We start from the raw sequence: 27,031 nt of genomic DNA on the forward strand, positions 1-27,031 counted from the left end.
TGTCCCTCGGGCTGAGCGCACCGAGCCAGAACCCGTGCGCCCCGCCCTGCGCCGCGCCCCTGGACCTCCCGGTTATCCGCAGCCAACGAGCCTCCCTGCCGCCTCCGCAAACCCAGGCTCGGTACCCAGGCAACAGCAGCGGCAGCTGGGTGGCCCGTGTCAGAGACTGCCGACAATGATGTGAGTAGCACACGCGTAGTGTGTGTGCCTGTGTTTGTGTGTGTGTGTGTGTGCGCGCGCGCGTGTATTTGGTGTCTTTGTGTTACTGCCATTAGGTAATTTGAGCAGGGTTTTCCCTTTTTTTTTTTAGTTTTTGACTGGGTAGTACTTCAGGGATCCAAGGATTATCAAGTCTGGACACGACCGCATTAAGCCCGCTCGAAGCACTTGCCAGGCCTTCAGATTCTTGTCTCATTCTTGCTCCAGACTCGGGTGAAACTGATTTCACCAAAACGTTAATGGCAAGAAGCTTTAGCCTCCCGGCAAGAAACCAACATCAGCGGACAGAATGGAGCTGGTGTCTGACACAGGTCTACTCCCTGTGAAATGCAACCCACCCCACCCCCGCCCAACCCCTTAGCAGTTACTGCTGCTGCCCAGGCATCTCCCTGGATTCTGACTTACTGTTGTTTCCCTCCAAGTCCTGAATGAAGAGTTTCGGTTCAGTAGACACCTACACGTCTTATCTGAGCCAAACAGGCACCGGGACAGGAAATACAACTGTGTTTCCCCCTACAGGAGTTCAGAGTATACCTAAACCAGAAGTTAGGCCCTCAGCATCCACGATACACTGGGGATGTGGGCAAAGAGTCAGTCTTCTATTGCTGTGATAAAACAGCAGGACCAAAAGCAACCTGGGGAGGAAAGGGTTTATTTCATCTCACTGGCTTACAGTCCATCACGAAGGGAGTTTAGCGTAGAAAATCAAGGCAGGGACTGAACTAGAAGCTGTGGAGGAACACTGCTTACTGACTTGTTCCTATGGCTTCCTCGGTGTGCCTTTTTATAGACCCAGGGACCCACAGTGGCCCGGGACGTCCAGTCAATCATTACTAAAGAAAATATCCCACACATTTAGCTACAGGCCAATCTGATGGGGGCTTTTCTCAATTGAGATTCTCTCTTCCCAGATAATCTTAGCTTACAGCAAGGTGACAGAAAGCTGGCCGGCCCAGTGACTAAGGTGTGTTGTGTATTTTCTGGCATAAGAAATCATTAGGGTAAAAACCCCATCTATTATATTCTCAACAACTTTGGAGTGCCCACAGAAAGCATTAAGAATGAGCCGGATGTAGAGGTACATGACAATTAACCCCAGGACTCAGGAGGCAGAGGTAGGTAGATCTCTGTGAGTTCAAGGCCAACATGCTATATTCTATATAATGAGTTTCAGGACAGCCAAAGCTATACAGGTAGGCTATGTCTCAAAAAAAAAAAAAAAAAAAGAATAAGCCAGAGGTGTTGGTGATAGCGACCCAGGCCTGGGAAGTTTATATGCGAATGTGGAAGCTGACACTCATGTGCTTCTTGCACGTATTCTTGTGCAAATGTGTTGGTGATAGTAACAGGGTTTGTTTTTTTGTCAAACTCCCTTGAAAATAACAGAATTCACTTTATCCCACAGAGCATGATGGTCCAGGGTTTATCCAGTAGCCCAGTGATCTCAGGGCTCTAGATTGCTGTCTGTGATTAGCCAAGTTTGATTTTTTTCTCCATGAGAGAAAGCTGACTGTGAAGGTTCCAAAACACATGATCAACCAAAGCTTTCCCCAAACACAAATGAACACTTAAAGACAAAAAGTTAAATTTTTCCTCATTTTTTCCCTAAGGAGAAATATATTAATCTATTGGCATGAATCCTTCATAGAGCTAGACCAACATCTGAAAAAGAGTAATGTTAGAGACTGATTTAGACAAGCCCTGATTCTAACCCTAGGGCCATACAAATAACCCACTGTCTGTAAGCAGACTGCTCTTTCATTTCCCAGCTGCCCAGACCCAAATAATCACACAGAAAATGCATAAATTACAACACTGCTTGGCCAATTAGCTCAGGTTTCTTATTAACTAACTCTTACATCTTAAATTAATCCATTCCTATTAACCATGACGAGGCTGTGGCCTATCAGTAAAGTTCCAGTGTCTGTCTTCTTTGGCAGCTACATGGCGTCTCTCTGACCCTGCCTTCTTTCTCTCTATATCTTTTCCAGCCTCTGGCTATATTCTGCCTGTCATTGGCTGAAGCAACTTCTTTATTAACCAATGGTAATAACACATATTCAGAGCATACAAAGGGGAATACGACATCAACTGTCAAATCTGAACGAGTGGCTTTTAGATATGAAGTAAGCCGTATTTATAACACACAAACCACCCAAATCTAAAAATAAGATGTTAAATTTGCAATTAAAAAATTTTCCCCACAGAGAAACCCTGTCTCGAAAAACCAAAAAAAAAAAAAAAAATTTCCCATTTGAAGGAAGATAGATTAATGAGAAGCAAGAATTGGGTCTCTCCTTATTTTGGTATCATTTTCTTACATTTTCTTACATTTGGTATCATTATAATCTTCCTATTACATCTGAAGAGCCAACAAAATCACTAAGGTAAGAAACCAAATAGGGTAAGCGATGCTTTTTTTTTTTTGTTGTTGTTGGCTTGGCCTCATGTGGTCGACACACCTAGCTCTCTCAGAGAAGGTCATTCTTGCAAAGGTAAACATTCTTAGTCATTTCAGGAATTCTCAAGGAAAGTTTTAACCTCCTCTGTGTCCTGGCCTGGATTCCTCACTGCTGAGTAGGGGACCTTTTGATATGTGAACCTTACATTAAAGTTGATAAGCAGAACCCAGAACTAGAATATTCGTTCTACATAGAAACTTCCTATGGGAGCCTGGAATGATGGCACCCTGTGGAGGGTCAGGCACGTGGTTGCTGAATGCAGTGCTAGCCGGCTTGAACGACAGAAGGGAGAGCTTCCTCAAAATAAACAAGGAAAAACAAACAAAAGATATTATATGAATCTGAGAACCTACTGGTTCAACACTTGAATGGGTGAACACCAAATGTCGGAGACTGTTAATACTGCGATCTTTGTAGAATACTTAATGAACAGCCGTGGTAATGAACTCTAAATGTATACAACACAGAGTATTCCAACAGCCAGTCCCTTCATGCTGCTATAACAAAATGCTACAAGCTGGTTCATGTATTATGTAATAGAAGATACTCATTCCTCACAGTTTTAGAGGCAGGAAGTTCCAAGGTTGTGATTCTTAGGGATTTGGTGTCTGGTAAGAGCTTGTTCTCGGTTTACAAGCCAGTACCTTCTTGCTGCATCCTCATCCTCACTTGGAGGGATAGAGGAGCAATGCCGCCTGACATTGCAGAATGCGAAGAACTGCTCCTTCAGCCTCCTTTTACACACACACACACACACACACACACGAACGCACGCAGGCACGCACGCACGCACACACCTGAGACAGGTCTATATGCCCCTGGATGTCCTGGAACTCTCTATGTAGACTAGGCTGGTATTGAACTCACAGAGCTTTGCTGGGATTAAAGATGTGTTCTAACAGGATGTGGTGGCTCACACCTTTTCTCCCAGTACTGGAGGCAGAGGCAGGAGGACTTCTGAATTCGAAACCAGCCTGGACTACAGAGTGAGTTCTAGGACAGCCATGGCTACACAGAGAAACCCCCTCTGAAAACAAACAAACAAAATAGGTAAATGCCACTATCCCTGGTCCTTCAGCCTCTTTTTAAAGAGCAGTATTCCATTCAAGAGAGTGGATCACTTTGTAAAAGTGACTCAGTCCCTTTCTAGGCATCTACACCATTTACTGATATCCCTTTTGGTTTAAGTTCCAAAATATGAACTTTGGAGAAGTAGATGCATTACAAATGGTATCAATCAATGTATGTAAATTCTCAATAAAATTCCCCATTAAACATTAGTCTAACCATATCACAGGCAGGAAATGCAATGCCTAATCTTGGTTGTCAACCATTGGATTGATAATTACCTAGGAGAGTAGACAATGGGGGTCTAACTGAATGAGCTGATCAATCACTTGATGGGTCATAAAATTACTGCATTATTAGTAGGTAGTTAAAATATGAGATAAAATAAAGTATCTCATATTTAAGGATGTAGATCTTTGGGATGGATCCTTACTGGCTATATCTTACTTTGGCCAATTCCTGTTCTCTCTCTCTCTCTCTCTCTCTCTCTCTCTCTCTCTCTCTCTTTCTCTCTCTCTCTTTCTCTCTCACTTTCTTTCCCTCATGCGCGTGCATGCACACACATGTTTGTGCGTGTGTGTGTGTGTGTGTGTGTGCTGTACTGAAGAATGGAAGGAAGTCTTCTTTAGCAAACACCTGACGTTATGGGAAGGTAAATTTATAGAGACTTTCAGAGTCTGCTTCCCTTGCCTTAGAGAAGGACAAGGATATGGCAGGTCCCCTGTCACCTGCCCCATTTGTTGGATTTAAGGGTTTTCTTTCATTTGAGGTCATATTTCTGTCTCAGAAAGTTCGAAAACTGCTGGAAAAGATCCCTAAGCACTTCCTCACCTGCTCTGAAAACCACGAAAACAGAAAATGATCTCAAATTACAGCGAATAGAATTAAGTTACCCCCCAAAATCTCAGAATATATACATGGAAACTATTGTGACCAAGGCAAACTGTGTAATTGTCTCTTCTCTGAAGCTTTAAAATTGCACAGATTCTCTTCCAAGTGTACTCAAAGCTTCACATGGGGAAATCTCACTGCGCCAGTCATAACAATCCAGACACACAGACAAAGCAGGAATAAGAGACTCTTGTCTCTCAGGAGATGGTGGGATGGGGACTCTTTCCTGCAGCCCACCCTGGAAAGTTACCTGAGCACTCCTGATTGTGGAGTCAGCCCATGGGCTAGGGCAACCTGTGTGTTTCAAAACACAAGCCTCAAGAGATGTTGGGAAAGGAATTAAGATGTGATAGATCAACAACAAAAACTTGATAAGAATGCAGATAAATATGTTGGACTCAAAGAAAGGGCCAACCATAAAGGTGAGAGCATTCTGACTTTGCATGGGTCCACTCTCCGAGTTCCAAGGCAAGAGAGAAGGGAATTTGGTCATCTCCTTCCAATGGTCTTCAATTACTGCTGTGTCCATGCTGTGTCTCCTTCAATCCAGACCTTGTTCCTCATCCCTGAATCATCGTCTTTGAAATTATAAGACATGGAGGATGAAGATAAGACAGTTGGATGTCAGGACTCAAAGCCATGCACTGGGACCAGTCACACAGCTTCTGAGCATCAAGGACCACAGGTAAGATGACCAAGCAAAGGCAGAAACCCCAGCTGTTCCCCTAAGCACACTACTAAGCTGAGAGAGTGGTTTCTCCTCACTCTTTACCAGTCAACAATTTTCCCAGAAGGGCCAGGTGACACACTCCTAGAAAGCCAGCATTCGGAAGAGTTATGCAGAAATACTATGAGTATGCAGTCGCCTGAGTTACCTAGTGAGACCCTGTCTTGAAAGAAAGAAGGTGGGGGAGGGAGGAAGAACGAAAGGGAGAGAGAGAAAGAAAATAGGAAAGAAAGAGAGAGGGAGGGAGGGAGGAGGAAGAGAGAGAAAGGGGGAAGAGAGAGGAAGGAAGGAAGGAAGGAAGGAAGGAAGGAAGGAAGGAAGGAAGGAAGGAAGGAAGGAAAATCTTCCTCATGCTTAATTCCCATGATCACATAGACCAGGGTATATAATGTCTATCAGTTTTCCACCTAAGGTCATTGGTAGCTGTCCCTACCTGAGGTTGACAAAATAGCCTTGTGTGTTCCTGGCCTAAGCCCTAGAAGGATTTTGTGTGCTTGCCTTCCTTGCTCTTCTCCACTCTTCCTCCCTTCCTCCCTCCTCTCCTTTCTTGAATCTCTTTGGGATATTCGCCTGCTATCATCTTGAATTATGTCTTAACTATACCAATTTGGGGGCCTAGTATTGTACAATGTAACTTTATGTTTATGTGACTCAAGCATTTAAAACTCTAAAAATAGGGACGGACCCATTCTTCAGTGGTTCCTGTTCTAAGCACTAGCTGACTTATTGGCAAAAAAGTTGTGTGTTTCTTTGTAAGGTATTAGCCTAGATTTTAATAAGGGCAATTTTATTTGAAATGCGATAAGCTAATAGCTAAAAGATGGATGAAAACACAGCTTTAAAAATTCTGTTTTAAATACAGGAAGAGAGAGTCATGAACCTCAAAGGGGTAGATGGGAATGAGCCAACAGAAGACAGTAACCTGCTGAACAGTGGTGAGAAAAAGCCCCCGGAACTGGCAACAGAATCCGGTCACTTGCAGAATCTGAGAGGAATACTGGCTTGCCCTCCACATGGCTCGCTGGGCAAAGTGATAACAAACGGTGCGTATACGGCAGGGATGAGCTCAGAACATCAAAGATAAAGTCAGAGTGAGAGCTTCCAAAACCACGTGGTTCAAAGGACAAGAAGAAACGTCCTTCTTCCTTAGTTAAAGCTACTGGATGAGACAGCTAATAATGGTTACGACTCCGCTCCACACAGGCACTGGGGGTGGGGGTGGGAAAAACTCCATCATCTCAAAGTGTGGTTTCAAAGGTGACTGTGGGCACTACAGAGTCAAAAGAGCAGGGATTAGAGAACATTTTCTATATCGGCATAATTCACACAATCACGGTAAGGCTCCAAACGTCTGAGTACCAGGGGAAGCATTATGTAACTGTTGATGCCATTACAGCAATAGCGGTGTGACTAATGTTGAACAAACAGTGATCATTTTATGCTTCTAATCAAATCCTGTCATTTTTCAAGTAAGAATCTTGGTTTGCAATTGAACCAGTTCTTTGCAGACTTTGAGGAGTTTGCGGGGAGGAGAAGGATTTATCCAGATTGTTTTGGACATTGTTTCAGTTGAGATATATTGGTCTTTTAGTTTATGAAGGTAACCTGAAATATGTTAGAAATTTGATGAGTGTATACATGTTCATAATCACTGGTACAATTTTTTTTGTTCACAAAGGAAGAAAGAGAGGGAAAGAGTCTGTGTGCATGTACATGCATGCACTTCCACGGTGTGTGTGAACTGTGCAATAATACAAGAAAGAAGGGGTTGAAATTTTCTTTAAAAGCAAATATTAAAACAAATTTGAAAACTGTTGAGAAATGAAAACATGATTTCAGTACATTGTTTCCTGAACACCAAGGCTCGATTCTCAATTTCTAGTTCCCTTGACCTTGTTGTGTGTGTGTGTATGTGTGTGTGTGTATGTGTGTGTGTGTTGCTTTATTTCAACAAATGTTATGTGTATAGCTCAGGACTCATGATCCTCTTGCCTCAGTCATTCCAGTGCTGAGATTGAAGGCCTGCACCACCCACCCAACCTGAGCTAAGATTTTGGAACTGTACTTTAGAAGGGAGCTCTCACAGAGATTTTTATTCTTTTCATGCAGGACAATAGAAACAAATATAATATGTTATGCTTTAGGCGGTGTATGTTTTTACTGGAAAAGTAATATTCTGAACCACTGTGGGAAAACTAGGTCTCAAAATATAACTAGATGAAGATACCTCTTCTCTCTTTTATATGATTTTTTAAACTTTTGGCACTGAAAATATGACAATATCTAGTTTAAAAAATTATAATAAAAACAGATACTATTTGCCTGAGGGATATGTAAAAATGAACAACATGATTTGAGAACTCATTTTTATTTCTATCCTTTTTAGCATTTTGTGACACTATATGCTTCCATATGAGCATGTATATTCCCGTGTGTGGGTGCAAGTGTCTGTGTGTATGCACTTGGTGCATGTGTGTGGAGGCCGGAGGTTGACACTAGGCCTTCCTTCCTCCCTCTCCATTTTACATTGTGAGACTGGTACCTCACTCTTTGTGTGACTTGGCTCCTGGGACCCTGACTAGGGATTGACCTAACTGGGGTGGCAAGGAAATGAAAAGACAGATGCACAGAAAAGCTGGCATCAGGTGGGCTGGGGTCTCTGATGGAGAAGCTGCTGCCACACCTGGGAGGCTCAGCATGTTTATTAAGTCCAGCAAAACACAGAAGAGGGCTTACTGTACACAGATATGCAAGGAGTCGGGGTTATTACGTATAGCTGAACAAGGAGACAGGTTTGGCTAACCTCCGTGGGAGAAGACTGAAGGGGCTTGCTTGGGCCCAGAGCTCACTGATCTCCCTAGTCTAGCTAGGTTGTCATAGCGACATCAGCACTTACCTGCTAGGAATCCGAATGCTCCTCACACTTATGGCGAGCACTTTACTCACTGAGCTCTCTCTCCAGCCTGAGAACTCTTTTTTAAATTTAGAATTGTTCCAGAACCATTCCTGGAAAGTGAGAGTTCCTGGGAGATAAGCGTGTGCAAACTGTTTTCCTGTGTTTCTGCTTCTGAGGTTGATGGCTCTGTTCCGTCTTTGCTCCTGCATCATTTAACACACATAAATTCTTCTTGGGAAGTGATTATTACATCAAAGCTATGTTTTCCCCAAATCATAAATGACAAATAAATTATTAACGGTCTAAGCCTGATTTAGAGATACCTTATAAATATACACATAAGTAACATTTACAAGTGTTTTCTCAGGAACTGGGAATAACAGGAGAGTTAGAAAACAATCTTAGCATGGAGAAATGAAAACTCCTAACTCTGTGAAATTACTGAAAAGTTCAGCTTATTCCTTAGCAAAGTCAGACTTAACATCTGGCAAATCATTCCACCTGTAACATTTTCTGGAATTGTTAGCTTGTATACTCTATTGAAAAATACTGAAAGTACCTTAGATATTTCATGAAATAGTAGCCTACATCTCTGGAAAAAAAAAATTGATGTTTTAGAGAAAGAGGCGTTTGTTTGGTCACTGGGTTAATTTTCTTTTTCGTTTTGTGATAGCATAGCAATGGGCCGTGTTCTTTACTTTTGTAAGTGCGATAATTCTGAGCAAACGTTGACAGTAAAAGAAATAATGGTTAATATTTAATTCCAGGCAGAAGTAAACACTGGAGTATAACTGGAGTGCAAATATTCTCAAGTTCCTACCAAGAGGGCAAAGAGAGTCATTGTTCTCTTTAATATTGGTTGTTCCTGTGTTGCAAGGCGGTGGTTCATTCTGGCATTGTGGAGGAAAGCAGGGCTGAGAACGAATGGGTGTACTGACAGGCGCTGCCAAGCCCCTGGTCCTTAAGCTGGATGGTGATTACCTAGTTGTTTGCATCACCACGTCCTTTATAACTCATGGTTATAAACATTTGCATATGGAGTCAATGTTTATTCAAAAATAACTTCAGAATACAACAAAGTTTGCATCTAACAATTAGTTTTCCTGATGTTTTGGGTTTATTTTTGTGTGTGTGTGTGTGTGTTTTTTAAATTATGTTTTTCTTTAGGTACCATGGTTGTTCTTCTATGGGCTGTGGTTTGGTCAGTTACCGGCCCTGAGTGTCTTCCTGGAGGAAATCTGTTTGGAATCCTAATCCTGTTCTATTGTGCTGTAGCCGGAGGTAAAGTTTTTGGACTCATTAGGTTACCGACATTGCCTCCTCTGCCTCCTCTTCTTGGTGAGTGTGAAATGCTTCCTGATTTCCTCAAAGCAAATGATAGCGTTAAAAACACTCTGGGAGGTTTGGGGAAATAAAAGGATGAAATATTTCAGTATTTGCTGTCCTGGAGACAGCAAATTTTAATTTAAAAAATTGTGTGTGTGTGTGTGTGTGTGTGTGTGTGTAATAGTCCTTTCATCTTTATGTGGGTTCTGGGGACCACACTCATGTCTCCAGTCTTTCGAGGCAGACACATTACTAGACTTCATCTCTCTGGCTCCAATCACTAAAGAAGTTTTTTGGGCCAGTTGTTCAATGTGATGATTTTTTTAACTAATTAATATGAATTTACAATTAAATAGTTCACATGTAAAAAGAAGAGGGATGAATACTCCAAATGCATCTCTTCCTAGCTATTTTTTACTATATTTCCTCTTATCTAAGCTCTTGAGGTTGTGGCTGTGCCATTTAATGGTGTGCCTCTGCACGTTTTCTCAGAACTCCATAAACGGTAACTTCAGGTGCACACACTAAAATCAGCTATGCTAGGCGTGTCTGTGATGCAGAAACCAATAAATGCCGCAAGGCGGGGCTTGTTAAATTTGTTTTGTTTTGTTTTTGGTTTTTTTTGAGACAGGATTTCTCCGTGTAGTGCTGGCTGTCCTGGAACTCAGAGATCTGCCTGCCTCTGCCTCCCAAGTGCTGGGATTTAAGGGATGTGCCACCATGCCTGATTACAAGCATGAATGACCTTTCATTCCTCAGCGATGCATTAGTTTTAGCTTCACATGTGTGTGTGACCTCCTCACATTACCCCTTCTATAAATAGGGTGGCCTAAATAGTTCTGGGTGTGAGCAACACAGGTTGGACTCGGTGGGGATAAAAATAAACATAAATAAACTTAATAACCATAAATAAACAGGTACTAAAGGCCTCTCCATGGTGTTTTTGATAGACCAGGGCAACAAAATTCAGAACTCAGGTTTGTTTGTTTTTTCTCGACTGAATGTCAGTGGTGAGAAATGACAGTTACATGTTAAGCAGTGTCTGTGGCACCTCACAGTTTGTCTCTGTTTCTATACAGTGTCCTTCCTTTAGTAAACGTGTATATCAGTGTGAAGTGTGGCTCTTATGCGAACACAGTGAAGAGGTACAGCAGAGCAGGTGTACCTCAGAGACCTCAAGGTCTTTGATAGAGGGATCTTTCCTTTCATATGTACTTGGGGCCTAAATGTGGGCAGAACTCCCTTACGCGGACTTACAGTTCCCTTACGGAATTCCCTTACAAGGTTCAGTTACACTTAGCTACCCACAGCTCCTGGAATATGAAACTTCTTATGCCTTCGAAATATCCATTCTCTGTCCCATGTGCCAGACCCTTCACCGTCCCCCAACCCCTGCCCTGGGCCTCCTTATTCCCCTGTCTTTTCTCAGTCTCCTATAGTTGGGGTTGTTCTTGTTCCTCTGAGGGCAGAAAGCTTGTTGCTATGTTGAGTTCCTAGCATTCATCTGTAGAAACAGAACTCATAATCATCTACAGCTGGTTCCGTGTTCATCATCTTGTTTGAAATAATGAAGGCACCCAGGAAATGGTAAACAGTAGATAAAGGAGGAGGGACTGTCTGGCACGGCAGGGTGGCGTCCGGTTGCCATAATTGTTTTCCAAACCTTTACAAAGAGTGTCACGTCTCTCTGACAGACTGTCTCCTGTGAAGGAGAAGTAGAATCCGTGTGAGTAGTTATTGATAGCTCAGGTAACCTGACATTGCCAATAATTTTAGGAGCTGTTTGCCCTCAGGGATGACCGAACTGACATTGGATTAAAGCATCTTATTTGGGATTTGATCATTATTCCTTCGAAGTGCTACACTTTGTGCGTCCCTTCTGTACCCAATTATTCTGACAATATTAATTATTCTAATCATCTTTACATATGAAGTACTTCTTTGACCCTTTTATTTATTATATTTTTTAAAATTATGAGTTTAACTTCATTTCATTCAAAGACTAGGCATAGGGAAAACTGGACTGTAGTCCCTGCCGTGTGTAGAGTGGTGATGGAAAAAAGAACTCCTTGTCTGAAAACTTAACTAGCTCTGTTTGACTGATCCATTCAAGGGATGATGCTTGCTGGGTTTCTCTTGAGAAATGTCCCAGTCATCAGTGAAAATGTCCGGATCCAGCACAAGTGGTCCTCTTCTTTGAGAAGCATGGCCCTTTCTGTCATTTTGGTTCGTGCTGGCCTTGGTCTGGACCCAAAGGTATGGAGTGTGAATTTCTAATTATTGAATAGTAAATATGTCCTGCTGACATTCTTTTGCAAGTATTTATAATATTAAAGCTCTGGGAAATGAGTGGATAGTGCACATGACAGTCTCAGAAGAGGCAGGAGCTTTCTCAAGGGAGGGCCATTGTACTCCCACGCTGGCCTCATAGGAGTCCAGATGTTCCAGGACTATGTTGTGAAGGAACTGGTGTTACTGTGGAGGGGAAGACACAGATATAAGTCATAGGAGAGGTAATGATCACGGGGAGACAGTGTGTCATGTCCAGTACATTGCGTAGGGCTAGTTACATTGACTCAAGGAGCTTTCTTGCAAATGGAATGAGTCTTAAGCATGCTTTGACCTTTGAATGTGCAAAGTCAAATGGATAGTCAGATAGTATATGGATTGTAAACACAGACCGTGAAGTCATTTGCGTGACTGTAAACTTGTGCCCTCCTAAAGGATGACATCTATAAAGAGGACCAGCAGTTGCCTATCGCAGGATATCTGTGAGGACTGGGTACCCCGTCTCCCAAACCTGCAGAATGTAGAAATACCTGCTGGATAAAGCGAGCTGGAAAGACGCGATGGCCAACCCTGGCTGAGCAAGCGTTGGCGATGATACTGTCCACATGGTGCAGGAACACATTAGTGTGTCCACTCTTATTTTACAGGCGCTGAAGAAACTGAAGGGGGTGTGCGTGCGCCTGGCCATGGGTCCCTGCATCGTGGAGGCGTGCACTTCTGCCCTTCTTGCATACTTCCTGATGGGTTTGCCTTGGCAGTGGGGCTTCATACTGGGGTAATGATTTTTTTTTCTTTTTCTATGAAAATATTGAGGGGCATTTGGAACTTCCTGGTTCCATTTAAGAGTTTGTAAAATAACATCTCCTGAAGAGAAGCATAACATACATCGTCGACACTCCAGCATAGCACAGTCTGGACAGTCTAGCTGTAAGATAGAGTTTGTGTCACTGTAGTAACGAGCTTGGCAGTGACTGCAGTCAGATGAGCTACTGAAGAAGTTGTTATGGGTTTTGTTTTTGTTTCTCACTATGCCCAATTCCAAGTCTGGGAGTTAGCTGCTGGATCCCACCTCAGAGCCTCCATAAATGGTTTGAAACACTAAGTGTTTTTTCTGCCACCAGACATGGCGACTTGATGGCTTCTCTACACATTCTTTCTAGTGTCCTGTTTTCACATTCAGTGGGTGACAGCCACGAGACGTGTACAAGTGAAGAGGATATAGCGGCAATTTGGTGTTTACATATGGGCAAGAGGAAATTCCTACCTGTCAGAAGTAGGCCTCGGGGGCTATTGCCTAGATTCCAGCCCCAGCTCTGTGATTTCCAGTTAGCCAGTCTCTCTGTGCTTCAATGGCCTTGCGTGTATCTGTTTCTTACTGTTACAGTGAAGAAATAAGTTCATACGTGTGAGGTCCTCACAGTGGCTGTCCAGAGTGTAAAACACTTCCCAGCCTTACACCTGCCCCATCCTCATACCTCATAGCCCCCACCTTCAAATCTGTTGTCTTATTTCACATTTCAAGATCTAACTGAAACCCTGTTGAGATATATATATATATATATATATATATATATATATATATATATATATATATTTAAAGCACCTACTATGGCCTAACTCCATTACTGACTCAATATTTCTCATGATGCATACATTTTAGGCAACCTAGATCATTGTAAACAGATTGCCCATGGATATACATCAAAGAGCAGTGTTTTATAGAGCTTTCTGTGTACCTGTTTCTGGTTTGGTGTTTCTGAACTGTTTGAGAGACTGCAGTCTTCCGAAGTCTAACCTTTAAAGACATAGAAGAAGGAGGCATTGTTACGAATCCTGAGGTTGTCGTCGCGAGCAGTTTCCTTCGGCCATAGCATCTGATGCCTGGCTGCTCAGTTTTGTCGTAGGTGCTGTGTCTCCAGCCGTCGTGGTGCCTTCCATGCTCCTTTTGCAAGAAGGAGGCTACGGGGTTGAAAAAGGCATCCCGACTTTGCTCATGGCCGCTGGCAGCTTTGATGACATTTTGGCCATCACTGGCTTCAACACATGTCTGGGTGTGGCCTTTTCCACAGGTAATCTCACCTGTTAGGAGCAAGGCTGCTCTCCTTCTCTGCAAAGATGGAGTTAAAGTGTTTAAACCAGGGTGTGATTACTTAAGGCAATGCCTGAGAGGTAGGTGCTCGGTCCTTGGCCAGAGCCATCACTAACGGGAAGCTCCCTGTCTTCCCCCTGCTAGATAGAGAGGCACATAACAAGGCTGACAGAGGAGCTGTTTCTTCAAGGAGAGGTCTAGGAAAGTTTAGGTGTAGAAACCACAAAAACATGAGGAGGTTTTGCCATAGGCACACATAAGAGACAGCAGTCTGGGTGGAGCTGGGAGGAACAGTGAGCTTTAAATAGGAGCATTTCCTGTCCTCCTCCTGCCTTCAGCCTTTGTCAGTCCCTTGTAAGTTAGTTTCCATAGGCTTTACAATGTTACCATCTGTTCTGTAACTAATGAATGCTCCCTGCTTCCAGTGGGAAGAATAGCTCATAGGTAATTGTCTTTAGTTTACTATACAAATCAGGCAAACTTAAATTCCCACAATTTCCCTTGTGTGAACCTTTGAAACAGTTCTCAGCCTTAGCTTTGTGGCAGCTTTACCCAGGGAGCTTTCATTTTATTTCCTTCTGTTAACATAGACATTACCTTAGGCCAATTAAAACAGTCACCCTTGGGAATGGAAGACTGTAGCCATGACTAGGAACCATGGCTTCAAGGCAACAGTGTTGCCTTGGGGTCACAGAAGAGGCAAGAAGAATGAACAGGGGACAGCAATCCTTAGAGGAGCTTGCTTTGAGCTTTCCATAGCTTAAGAATCTTCTCTGCTGACTGTGTTGTGTCACCTCCGTTGGCCCCAAGGTCTGCTCACAGCAGTTTTGAATTTGAACCTAGATTTCCTGATAGTATTTTTGGTACCAGCCCAAGAATTTTTTTTTTTTTTGAAACAGTGTTTTACCATATAGGAAACTGAAAGTATTGGTTACATTCTAGATTCTAGAGTACATTCTTTCTTCCTTTTATTTTTGTTTGTTTGTTTGTTTGTTTGTTTGTTTTGAGACAGGGTTTTACTGTGTAGCCCTGGTTGTCCTGAAACTTGCTCTGTAGACCAGGCTGGCCTCGAACTCAGAGATCTGCCTGCTCCTGCCTCCCGAGTGCCGAGGTTAACAGCATGCACCACCACCGCCCAGCAGACAGTACAGTCTTTCTTGAAACAGCTGGAGCATGATACATTTTAAAAGATATAAAAAATCATCTCTATTGAAAATGTGGAGAGTATAGGGCTGGAGAAATGGCTCAACAGTTAAGAGCACTGGCTGCTCTTCTAGAAGACCCAATTTTGATTCCCCCAGCACCACATGGCAGCTCACAACTATCTGAAACTCCAGTGCCAGGAGATATAAGGTCTTCTGGCCTCTTTGGGCTCTGCATGCATGTGATGCACAGATATACATCCTGGCAAAACAGCTGTGCACATAAAATAATAATTTTTAAAAATGTGGAGCCTAGGAACTGTCTGTAAAAACTCCCTTCTGCTTGGTTATGGGATCTCGCTTGACGACGTTAGACTGAAGTTTGTGGATTTGTGGATTTGGAGTCCTGGCTAAACTTTTTCTTTCCATGTGTTTTTCAGGGTCTACAGTTTTTAACATCTTCAGGGGCATTTTGGAGGTCATAATTGGCGTAGCTACTGGATCTTTTCTTGGGTTTTTTATACAATTCTTTCCAAGCAGTGACCAGGTAAAAGAAGCAAACTGAGAGAACCGTGCTGCAAATTATCAATGGAAGAAACTTCTAGAACACACTCCTCAAAACTAGATGTGCAGGACATCGCTGAAAAAAGGGCCCCTTTTTTTCATTGCTGATTGCTCTGTTGGTGCTATGCATGAGGCTGAGGACTACACACATGAGGTCTAATGCTGCTCTGGAACTTCCTATATATAACTATGTATATTTAATAATTAATATAAATATATAGTATATGTGTATATATGATACATAATTTATATTATGTGCATTTCAAATTTCATTGTAAAACAATATTAGTTACAAAATAATAGGATATGTACATTGTCAGTAGGTGTATAGTATTCAACTAAATCAAGATTTATAGTGGATTTTTGTAGCCGGTTAAGTATCAAAATACTTTAAATTCTAATGCTATCAAACAGAAAAAGACATTATACTATGGTAAAACATCTCTCTTCAAGGTCAACTTTCTTAATGAGAAAACTTGCTTCCTTCAGATGTTAAACAAGCATACGAAAATGCTATCTTTATAAAATTTACGTTATTTTAGCCGGGCGGTGGTGGCGCACGCCTTTAATCCCAGCACTCGGGAGGCAGAGGCAGGCGGATCTCTGTGAGTTCGAGGCCAGCCTGGTCTACAAGAGCTAGTTCCAGGACAGGCTCCAAAACCACAGAGAAACCCTGTCTCGAAAAACCAAAAAAAAAAAAAGAAAAAAGAAAAAAAAAATTTACGTTATTTTGAAATTTCAGAACATCCATAGTGGCATTGGAAATTTGACTAAAGCAAGTGTTGTATGTAGAACATTCTTTAGTTTCCATACAAATTCTAGGTATAGAATAATCCATCATTAAAAATTAGTTATTTGAAATAATCAATCTGACCAACTGTTTTTCCTCCAGGACAACCTTGTGTGGAAGCGAGCCTTCTTGGTCCTGGGCTTTGCTGTGTTAGCTGTGTTCAGCAGTGTGTATTTTGGCTTCCCAGGGTCAGGAGGACTATGTACATTGGTCATGGCTTTCCTTGCAGGCATGAGATGGAGTGACAAGAAGGTAAGCTTTATTATAATTCCATTCACTTATGACCCTTTTTTGATAATAATCTTTCTTTTCAGCTCTTTCTTAATGCTATATTAACAAACCTTCTCATCATAAGAGCCATTTTCTATATATACACCAAATGTATACCCACTGTGCATATGCCTTTTGTCCATACATACCTATCAATATTTGACTTAATGTCTTTGCTTAAAGTATACTACAGTCATGATCATGATCCATCCCTATTCCTATATCGATGCAGGGCATTGTACAGACGCTGGACCACATTTAATGTGATCAGTTTCTTTGTTTTCCCTCCCTCCTTCCCTCTCTCCCTCCCTCCCTCCCTCCTCCATTTCTTCTTTCCTTTTTTGGTTTTTCAAGATAGGGTTTCCCTCTGCATTGCCCTGGCTGTCCTGGAACTCACTCTATAGACCAGGCTGGCCTTGAACTCAGAGATCTGCCTGCCTCTGCCTCCCAAGTGCTGGGATTAAAGGCGTGCACCACCACACAGTATGACCATCTTCTTACCAGTACATGCTATATTACTGTATGTCTATGTCACAATTGTCATTACTTCAATAAATGAACCCTTACACATACCATATTTCTTAGGTGCTTAGACGTTATCAATTCTAAAAGTCACTCTTGGATGCAACTAAGAAAAAAGTTGGCAAACTACGATATAAAATCTAAACTTGAAAAGTGTTTTTAAAAATATCTTCAACAGAATACTGTGTGATTTTTAGGATAAATCCCTAAGAATAGGATTGCTCTAGGAAAAGCATGCCTGCATATACGTCATATCAAGTTGCACATGTATGCATTTGGTGGTATCGGCTTGCCCTTTCAGTAAGCTGAGCCAGTTTTCATTTCTAGGAATCTCTTGTGAGAGGATTGGTTTCTGTCTTGGGGTGTTTTACTAACCTGATGGCTGAGATATCTGTCCTGTTCTGATCTAATTTGTTTCTCCATGCATGAATTGGTCACCGTTTCATATGACAACAAGGCAGTACAGAACAGCCTTTTCACACTTAGTGTGTGTGTGTGACACTTTAAGAACCAACTTTCCAGAATACTGACAGTGTTGTGTGTGTGTGCGTGCGTGTGTGTGTGTGTGTGTGTGTGTAAGTGCCCATCCATGGGTGTGGAGGCCAGAGGTTCTCTCATTTGTCTTCCTCTGTCCCTCTCCACCTTGTTTTTGTTTATTTGTTTGGTTGGTTGTTTTTTTGGTTTTTCTAGGCAGGGTTTCTCTGTGTTACAGGCCTAGCTGTCCTGGAACTCGCTCTTGTAGACCAGGCTGGCCTTGAACTCACAGAGCTCCAACTGCCTCTGCCTCTGGGATTGGGTGGCATGTGTTATCACAGCCCAACTCCCCCTTGTTTTTGAGTAGGGTCTTTCACTGACGTTGGAACTCTCTGCTTTAGGAAGACAGTCTGGCCAGAGAGCTCCAGCCGTCTGCCTGTCTCTACTCCCACTTCCTGCACGGAGGTTAGGGATGGCGGCCCTGGCTTTCCCATGGGACACTGGGAACCTGAACTCAGACCTTCATGCTTGCACAGAAGCACTTTACCTGCCGAGCCATCCCCTTAATGTAAACGGTTTAAGGTTTTGACGCATTATCAGACTTGGGTCTGGGATTGTATCCCTTCCTTGTCCTGCAGTGTAATATAGTCTATATAAAATAGAGATATAGATCTCCCGCTCTAATCTCAGCTCCACGCGTTACTAGGTGTGTGACCTTGTGATAGTCAGCTCCTTCCTCTCACCACATGAGTCCCAGGCTGCAAACTCAGGCCTTCAAGCTGGGTGACAAGTGTCCTTACTCTCTGAGCTGTCTCGCCAGTTCTGGCTTTTATCTTAGACAGTTTAAAGATCACAAAATAGGGCCTAGAGAGGTCATTCAACTGTTAGGAGCACTCGTGCCTCTTACAGAGGGCCCGGGTTTCATTCCCAGCTCACAACTCTGAATCTCCAGCTCCAAGGGATCTGACCCCGTTCTGATCTCTACAGGTGCACGTACATATGCAGGCCAAACACTCACACACATAAGACACTAAACCTCAAATTTAATAGAAATAATACCACAGAGAAAACTCATGACCTCTTCCTCTGTCAGCAGTACTATTTGTGTAAATTATATTTGCATACTCTCTTTAACTATGTAACATTGAACAACCTAAAATTACCAGTCTTGATTTTTTTTTTTTTGACACAGAGTAGCATATCACATCCTGGTCACAAATTCACTGTGTAATTAAGGCTAATCTTGAACTCCCGATCTTCCTATCTCACAGAACTTGGAGTTCATCCATTTAACTTGATTTGCTACACTTGCCTAGGTTGGCTGCATGACCACAGAGCTCCAGGGATCTACCGATGCCTCTGATTTCTTACTGATAGATCTCAAATCCCAAATAATCAAATAATTCAATTTTTGGCCTACATAATAACATTTTCTTTGCTTCTCTTTTAGTCAGAGGTAGAAAAGATCATTGCAGTCACCTGGGACATTTTCCAGCCCCTTCTGTTCGGCCTGATTGGAGCCGAGGTATCTATTGCCTCTCTCAGACCAGAAACTGTTGGTAAGACGTTTTCAATGGTTCTTGTGCTAAGTCTTTAAATCCCAGCTTGGGATACCTTCAGTAGGTGTTGTTTACCATGATCACAATTGTAGAAAGAATTAGCTATGATCTTTAGAGAAGTTGAGTAGAGAATAATACCTGTTACTCTGAGTGAAAAATCAGGCCTACTCCTCCCCAATATAACTGGTCTATCTATCCCAGTGACAGCCTTCGAGCCATCCTTGCCTGCTCCATCCTCTTTCTTGGTACTGTCCATAGAGCTTCTACTCCACCACACAGCCAATGGTGCTCATCACGATTACCGAGCTAAACCCAGTCTTGGGTCACCTCTAAACAGTCCAAATCAGCTCGTTTGTATCTTGCACTTCAGGCTGCAGAGGCTTGTGAAAGCCTACTACTAATCAGGGAACTGCTGTCCAACAGTGGGCTGTGCTCCTTCCATCAAGACCCAAACTGCAAGTTTGCAGCACAGCCTCTTATGTGTACACACCCTAATCTTGAGAAAGAACTCTCTCCTTCCTGAGCTGCAGTCTTAGCAGTCTGCTTGGATCCTTCCTCCCATACTAGTTGATAGATATCTTGACTAATATGTCTAGTCTTATATTCCATGGAGAAGTCACAGCTACTTTAATGAAAAGATTGGACTATTTTTCACTCATCTATAGTCGCTTACTGGCTTGTGTGCACTTGGCTTAACCATACCACACGAACAAAGCGGTTTTTGTTTCTGACTTCTTCAAGCTTTGAGGCTGATCAGTCTATACAGACGAGATGGGGCACGTTCAGGATGGTGTGGCCGTAGACAGATCAGTCTATACAGTATTTATTCTGTCTACCCACCACCTTGTTTAAAGCTTGACATGCACTCTATCATCGATTTTTTTTTACATTGTTTTATCTTGTGTGTTTTGCCTACATGGATCCATGTGCTCCACATGTGTGCCTGGGATCCGAAGAGCTCAGAAGGAAGCACTGAATACCCTGAAATTGGAGTTGCAGATAGTTGTGAGCCAACATGTGTGTGCTGGGAACCAAACCTGGGGCTCTGCAAGAGCAGCAGCTGTTCTTAACCACTAAGCTATCTCTCCTACCTCACCTTATATCATTTAATACAGTCATATTAAAGCAGTGGTTCTCAATCTTCCTAATGCTGTGACCCTTTAATTCAGTTCCTCATGCCTTGATGACCCCAACCATAAAATTATTTCCATTGCTACTTCATAATTGTAATTTTGCTACTGTTATGAATTATAATGTAAATATGTGATATGCAGGATATCTAATATTCGACCACTGTGAAAGGGTCATTCAACCCCCAAAGGAGTGGTGACAATCATGTTGACGACCACTGTGTTAAATAAACATGGGGAAGAAAATGTGGCTCTTTCTATAAAGATATTGTGTCCACCCCAGTATTTAATGTACTGACATTAGCTTTATGAATCTCAAAACATGAGGAAGGCAGAAACATCAACATCTAATTTAAATTTCCTTTGTAAGAATTCAAATAGTTGATTAAATCCTGGTTTTGTAAAGAAAAGATTTTAAACAATTATATGATTGATCTTTTTTTTTTTTTTTTTTTTTTTTTTTTTTTTTTTTTTTTTTTTTTTTTTTTTTTTGGTTTTTCGAGACAGGGTTTCTCTGTGGTTTTGGAGCCTGTCCTGGAACTAGCTCTTGTAGACCAGGCTGGTCTTGAACTCACATCAATCCGCCTGCCTCTGCCTCCCGAGTGCTGGGATTAAAGGCGTGCGCCACCACCGCCCGGCTCATATGCAACTATTTTTGTATTTAATATTTTAACATTATTCCTATTAATGGTATTTTGAAAGGTAGTTTTCCCCAACATCTCATTTTTTTCTAAAACTTGAATATCTTTCAGGTCTTTGTGTTGCAACCCTCGGCATTGCCGTATTGATACGAATTTTGACTACATTCCTGATGGTGTGTTTTGCTGGTTTTAACATAAAGGAAAAGATCTTTATTTCTTTTGCATGGCTTCCAAAGGCCACAGTCCAGGTAGGTAATGATTTTAGAAAGGCATATCATTTTAACTGTTACTTCTATATGACACCTTAAAATACTGAATAAGAAGACTTACCTTAGTTGGTGGAAGTAAACAGTTGATAAATGATAAAGATAAGTGAGTGACTGCCTGGTTGAAAAGTTGGGTTTATGAAGATTTTATACTAATCTAGTCTAAAAGTTTCATTTGTGATAGTTCATTTAAATTTCTTTGGGTCACCAGGATGAAGGTTCAAAATCTGGGTCACCAAGGTGAAGGTTAAGAATCCAAAAACTTCATTTAGACTAGAAAGCAGCCTTGGCCAGAGAGGAGGATTTGAGCTTTTATCATTTTAAACCCAGGTCACCTGAAAAGAGCCATTTTAACTCATCTTAACTCAAATCTCCCAAGAAGAAAGAAGAAAGGCAGGGAGGGAGGCAGGCGTAGAAAGGAGGAGGCAAGCATGGCCCATCTTAATGTTTGGAAATCTCTCAATAGCCATAGGATTGATGATAAATTACGTTTGTCCTGATCTTTATACATAATGAAAGAAAGAGTTATTAAAAAGGATTAAGATTTCTTGTTTTGTTTTGTTTTTCTGAGACAGGGTTTCTTTGTGTAGCCCTGGCTGTCCTGGAACTCTCCCTATAGACCAGGCTGGCCTCGAACTCAGAGATCTGTCTGTTTCTGCCTCCCAAGAACTATCCACATTTTCATTGATCTACTGGGGACCTTGTAAATATCACTCTTGCTTAGGGGGAGACTCTCATATTGATTTCCTAAATGAGTAGTTGATGTTAACTATTTTATTCACAGCTAGCTGAGCCTCAGTAGCTCAGTCACTTAAACCAAAATCTGTCCATTCAGATACGCAAGTGATAAAGAGAGCACATACAGGTAATCGTTTAACATTGTTGAGCATTCCTTTATCAGGATATCTGGAAATGCTAATTAAATTAGAGTTGTAGAGACTATAATTTCTTGCAAATATTAAAGCTCTATGATTGCATTCTCTATTATCAAACTAATTGCATTATATAACTCAAGCATCCTATAGACTATTTTGTAGTTACTGGAGTAGCAGACTTTTAATTACTTTTTTTTCATGCAATGAAAGTCAGATATGACTTAGGGGGCTTGTGAGGATGCATACCTGCTATATTTACATTCTAGGCTTTGTATGGCTGTGTAGCCCTGGCTGTCCTGGAACTCCCTTTGGAAAGCAGGTTGGCCTCAGACACACAGAGATCCACTTGCCTCTGCCTCCCAAGTCCTGGGATTAAAGGCGTGTGCCATCACCACTGGACCATGTGTCACCACCACCCAGCCAACAATTTTTAAAATAAAGATAAATTACATATATAGAATGTGCTGGTCACTGTAATTTATCCTCAATATCCTCTGGAAATGAGTTTGGAGACCCTCTATGGATACCAGATCTGCAGACACTCAAGGTATTATAAAAGCTTATTGTCTGCATATAACTTAAGCATATCTTCTACACTCTTTCAATCATCTCTTAATTACTTGTCATAGCTAATACGATATGAGTAGTTTTTGTATATTTTAGACAGTAATGATGAGGAAACATCTGCGCTTGTTCGTACAGATGCAGAGTTCTATGGTATTTCTGAACTGCAGTTAGCTGAATTCACAAAGAAAGAACGTCTATAGAATAAATGTTTTAGCAAGTATGGAATTTTAGTTTTTCTTCTGTTATCATTACATCAAAAACAAGGAGGTTTATATATTATATGTATACAAATATATTTATATACAAATATTTATAAAGTTATTAATAATTTGGCCTATGATCTGTCATAAGAAGTACATTTTATAAGAAGTATATATTTTTAAAATATCATGCATTTTAAGTCACAGTTTAGCATGCACACATACCCTAAAACACACACACACACACACCTATAACAGAACTGGAAGAAAAATGTATATTGCAATGCAACAAGTGATGTTTCTGCCCAAAATTCATAAAATGTTCAACTACTTATTAAACAGGATAAGCCATAATAACAAAGAGCCTAACAAATAACAAAGGAACTTAATGAGCTAGACTTTATTTTCTTTCTTTCCAGTAGCCAAGTATGGACAGGCCAGAGGTGACAGGGTGGCTTTCACTCTCAACATGTACTTCTTACCTGCAGGTTCAACCCGTGCTAATATTTTCTTCCAGTGGGGAGGGGTGGCTACATGTGTTCATTCTGTTTTGGGTAGCAGTCCATGTCCGTGTCTCATCTCCACTCAATGGTCAGAACATAGGATCTGTTTTGTCAGCAATGTGACCCACTGAAACCCAGGCCGTTCCGGGATAGCAGAATGAAGAGCATTCGGGTACCTATGGGCACTTGATTCTGTCCTTGAGTCACTGATGCAGGGCCTCTCTCTTGTTCCGTTATCTTAGATGAAAACATTGCTCTGCTCTTTGGTATAAGGAGTTAGCCAGATGGGTTGGTGCACCTTTTCCTGTGTGAACTAATAATATTGTGTTTTGCCTCTAAGAAACAATGAGAATTTTCATAATAGATTCCAATAGATATATATTAAATAAAATACTTTGCCAACTCCTGGGGCGAAGAATGCACCAAATAACTGATAAATTTAGCATCCTTCCGAAGGATGCCATGTTTCATACAGTTTGAGAATTTGCATCTGCTTCAGAGAAAACATACTGATTTAAAATTTCACCCACCTCTATAAATATAACTACCCCTTTAAGCTTTTTATTTATTAAGGTGATAAGAACAGGTACCTGACTTGATCTTAGCCAAAAGTCTGAGACATGATAAATGTTTTCTTTACTAATACAAATTCTTCAAGTTAAAATATAAAACAAACAGTAACTCCCATTTTTTGTAAGAGAAATTGATCGTGTACAATGAATGGTATTTCTTTAATACTGCAGATCTATTTTCCCCTAATATTTTGATCTGTACAGACCTGATAGTACATGACCCATGTGTACCGACCGCATAAGGAAGTGTTACTCTCCATGGAAGGGCAGGGAGACTTTGTAGATAAATCAAACCAACTTTAGTACACTTTGAACGAAGACTAATTTGAATTAGTAGAGCAAAAGGAAGAGCCACTTGCTTTCTTAAAGGATCAAATGTGTCACTTTTAAAAACGTGTGCTTGGCTTACATTTCTAAGCTTGTGCTAAAACTTTCATAGGCTGCCATTGGGTCTGTGGCCCTGGACACGGCGCGAGTCCATGGAGAGAAGCAGTTAGAAGCCTATGGAATGGATGTGTTGACGGTGGCCTTCTTGGCCATCCTCATCACAGCACCAATTGGAAGCCTACTGATTGGTTTGCTGGGCCCCAGACTTCTTCAGAAGTTTGAACACCAAAATGAAGAGGAAGTTCCAGGAGAGACTTCTGCACACGTTCAGAGGCAAGGAAAGGAAACGGTTGTGTGCAGTGGCTAGAGTAGTTTCCAGAAGCTAACTCTATCAGGATGGAAACCGAAATGCATGATGTTGAGGTTCTAAATGCATTAGGACCAAACACAATTTGCAGTGAAGAAACAAAGGAAAGACCAAGATCCACCTCCCTATTGTTCCCCAGAGCTCGCTCTCAGTTATGTTAGCTATCAGTTCATGACTGGTGCTTACAAGTCTTTCATGCCATGAATCAATGTTGGTTCTTCTTCCTCTCTTACTTCTCTTACACCAAAATGCAACCTTTCAACAGTTTCTGTCCTCACTCCCCTGCCGTTCTGTCCTGTTCCCAGTGTGTTTGCCTTGCTGTCTTTCTATGAAGTGTTGAAACCAATTGGTCCTCCTGACATTTTAAAATAAATGCAAACCTTCATTGAAAATTGACTCTTACCCTTTCAGATTTCAAAAGACAAGATGGACAGATGAGAGGGTTGGGACGGGGGTGGGAGGAAGGAAAGGAGGGAGAATGGAAGGGTGGGGAGGGAGGCCATGTATAATAGCTTGTATCTGTAACCCCAGCACTCTAGAAACTGATTCAGGAAGATTTCTGTGAGTTCAAGACCGACAGGCCAGTCTAGGGATATTCTCAAAAACACAAACACAAAGCAGAAATCTTCATCACCTGGCTGCCTTTCCAGCTATCAATGGCTCGATTTAGTCTTCCTTCCTCTATAAAGCTGTCTTGAGGCAATTCCTTTTGTTTGTTTCTTGTGACTGATGTCTCCTGGCTCTTCTAGGCCACCAGTAGACATCACTTTCAACTCTTTGCCAGCCCCATAATTGTGATAGTAATTGAGGCCAGTGTGGTGGTTTGAAGGAAAATGGTACCCAAAGGAAGTGGCACCATTAGGAGACGTGGCTTCGTTGGAGTAGGTGTGACCTTGTTGGAGGAAGTGTGTCGCTATGTGGGTGGGCTTTGAGGTCTCCTTTGCTCAAGCTTCCCTCAGTTTTACACATAGTTGCTTCTGCTGCCTGAAGATCAAGATGTAGCCAGCCTCTCAGCTCCAACCCCAGCACCATGTCTGCTACCTGCCATGACGGTAATAGACTAAATGGCTAAACTATAAGCCAACCCTAAATAAATGTTTTCCTTTATGAGAGTTGTCATAGTAATGGTGTCTCTGCACAGCAATAGAAACTCTAACTAGCCCAGCAGGTAGGTCAGGAGGTAAAAGTGCTTGCTCTTGAGCTTGGCAACCTGAGTTTGATCCTGGATTCAGTATGGTAGAAGACAAGAACCAATTCCATCAAGTTGTCCTCTGAATTCCAAATACCACATTATGGCATGCAGACGTATGAGCTCATGCACACATAATAAATACACAGATAGATAAGTAAGTGAACTAGAATACAATATTCAGGTGTAAGAGCTGCTTTGTGCCAGCTGAAAGATAAGAAATGCAGTTGCCCATCTAAATAGTTTGCTCTTTTTCCAATAATAGTTCTATTCATCTATTTTAGGAAGCCTGGGGACTCCATTACAGAAGCATGATGGACCACGTTTACCATCCCAACCCAATGGTTTCACCTTCAACCTGGACAACTAGAGTTCCATTTGCTTCAGATGAAAAGTTCTCCATGAGATTTCATAAGCAAAAAATTAAAAACTTTTATACTGTTAACTTAGGTATTTGCTTCCTAAGAGAGAGGGGAGCATGGGCTACTTTAGCAAATGAGAGAAAGTAATCTTAAAAAGGTGAAACAAATTATGATATTGTTAAAACTCTTGATATATTTTTTCTTATAAAATTATAAAGTTTTCATATCACAAACAATGAGTTGTTTTTTAAATTGGAACTCTGTTGTACGTTTATAAACATCCAATGCAGAGATTGTTTTTTTAAGTCTATATAGGATGAAAGTAAAAGTAACACTGTCTAAGGGAACAAGGGGGACCAATGGGAGACGGAGGGGCGAGAGAAGGAGGATAATGGATGTGGAAACAAGGGGGACCAATGGGAGACGGAGGGGCGAGAGAAGGAGGATAATGGATGTGGAAACAAGGGGGACCAATGGGAGACAGGGGGGCGAGAGAAGGAGGATAATGGGTGTAGGAACACAAGGGGGACTGATGGGAAGGGGGGCAAGAGGAGGGAGAATAACCTGTGTGGGGCAGATGCCATTTCTATACATATGTAACAAAAACAGAGAACATGAAAAGAAGAACATGAAAAGAAAATTAGGAGATAGTGGGATTTAAATAAGAGACACACTGTTTCTTAGATGAGAACAGAACATGACTACGGAAATTTTCCCAATTTAAATTTTCAACTTTGTGTAATT

The 27,031-nt window shown here is 41.7% G+C and overlaps 1 protein-coding gene across 2 annotated transcripts; it reads left to right on the forward strand.

The window, feature by feature from the left end:
* Positions 1-60: 60 nt before the first annotated feature.
* Positions 61-26,425, forward strand: Slc9b2 (solute carrier family 9 member B2). 2 transcript variants are annotated; one of them, XM_057794118.1, is made up of 13 exons: positions 61-180; positions 5,191-5,325; positions 6,230-6,410; positions 9,431-9,601; positions 11,703-11,845; positions 12,526-12,653; positions 13,772-13,947; positions 15,550-15,656; positions 16,566-16,715; positions 19,180-19,288; positions 21,171-21,307; positions 24,482-24,702; positions 26,210-26,425. In XM_057794118.1, exons 2-13 carry the CDS (start codon positions 5,236-5,238, stop codon positions 26,238-26,240), a joined length of 1,644 nt encoding a protein of 547 aa, XP_057650101.1. In that variant the 5' UTR covers positions 61-180; positions 5,191-5,235; the 3' UTR covers positions 26,241-26,425. The 2 variants fall into 2 exon arrangements, with proteins under 2 accessions (XP_057650101.1, XP_057650099.1); XM_057794116.1 differs by lacking the exon at positions 26,210-26,425 and having other exon boundaries at positions 24,482-25,082.
* The last annotated feature ends 606 nt before the right edge of the window (positions 26,426-27,031 follow it).

The sequence above is a fragment of the Chionomys nivalis genome, chromosome 18, assembly GCF_950005125.1.
Source record: "Chionomys nivalis chromosome 18, mChiNiv1.1, whole genome shotgun sequence".
In the NCBI taxonomy this organism is placed as follows: domain Eukaryota; kingdom Metazoa; phylum Chordata; class Mammalia; order Rodentia; family Cricetidae; genus Chionomys; species Chionomys nivalis.

Bases quoted from the DNA above. Each gene is read 5' to 3' on its own strand.
- Slc9b2 (XM_057794116.1), top strand. From the start codon at position 5,236: ATGGAGGATGAAGATAAGACAGTTGGATGTCAGGACTCAAAGCCATGC. The intron at 16,716-19,179 runs GTAAGCTTTATT...CTTCTCTTTTAG, and splicing joins TGAGATGGAGTGACAAGAAG to TCAGAGGTAGAAAAGATCAT. The intron at 19,289-21,170 runs GTAAGACGTTTT...AATATCTTTCAG, and splicing joins TCTCAGACCAGAAACTGTTG to GTCTTTGTGTTGCAACCCTC.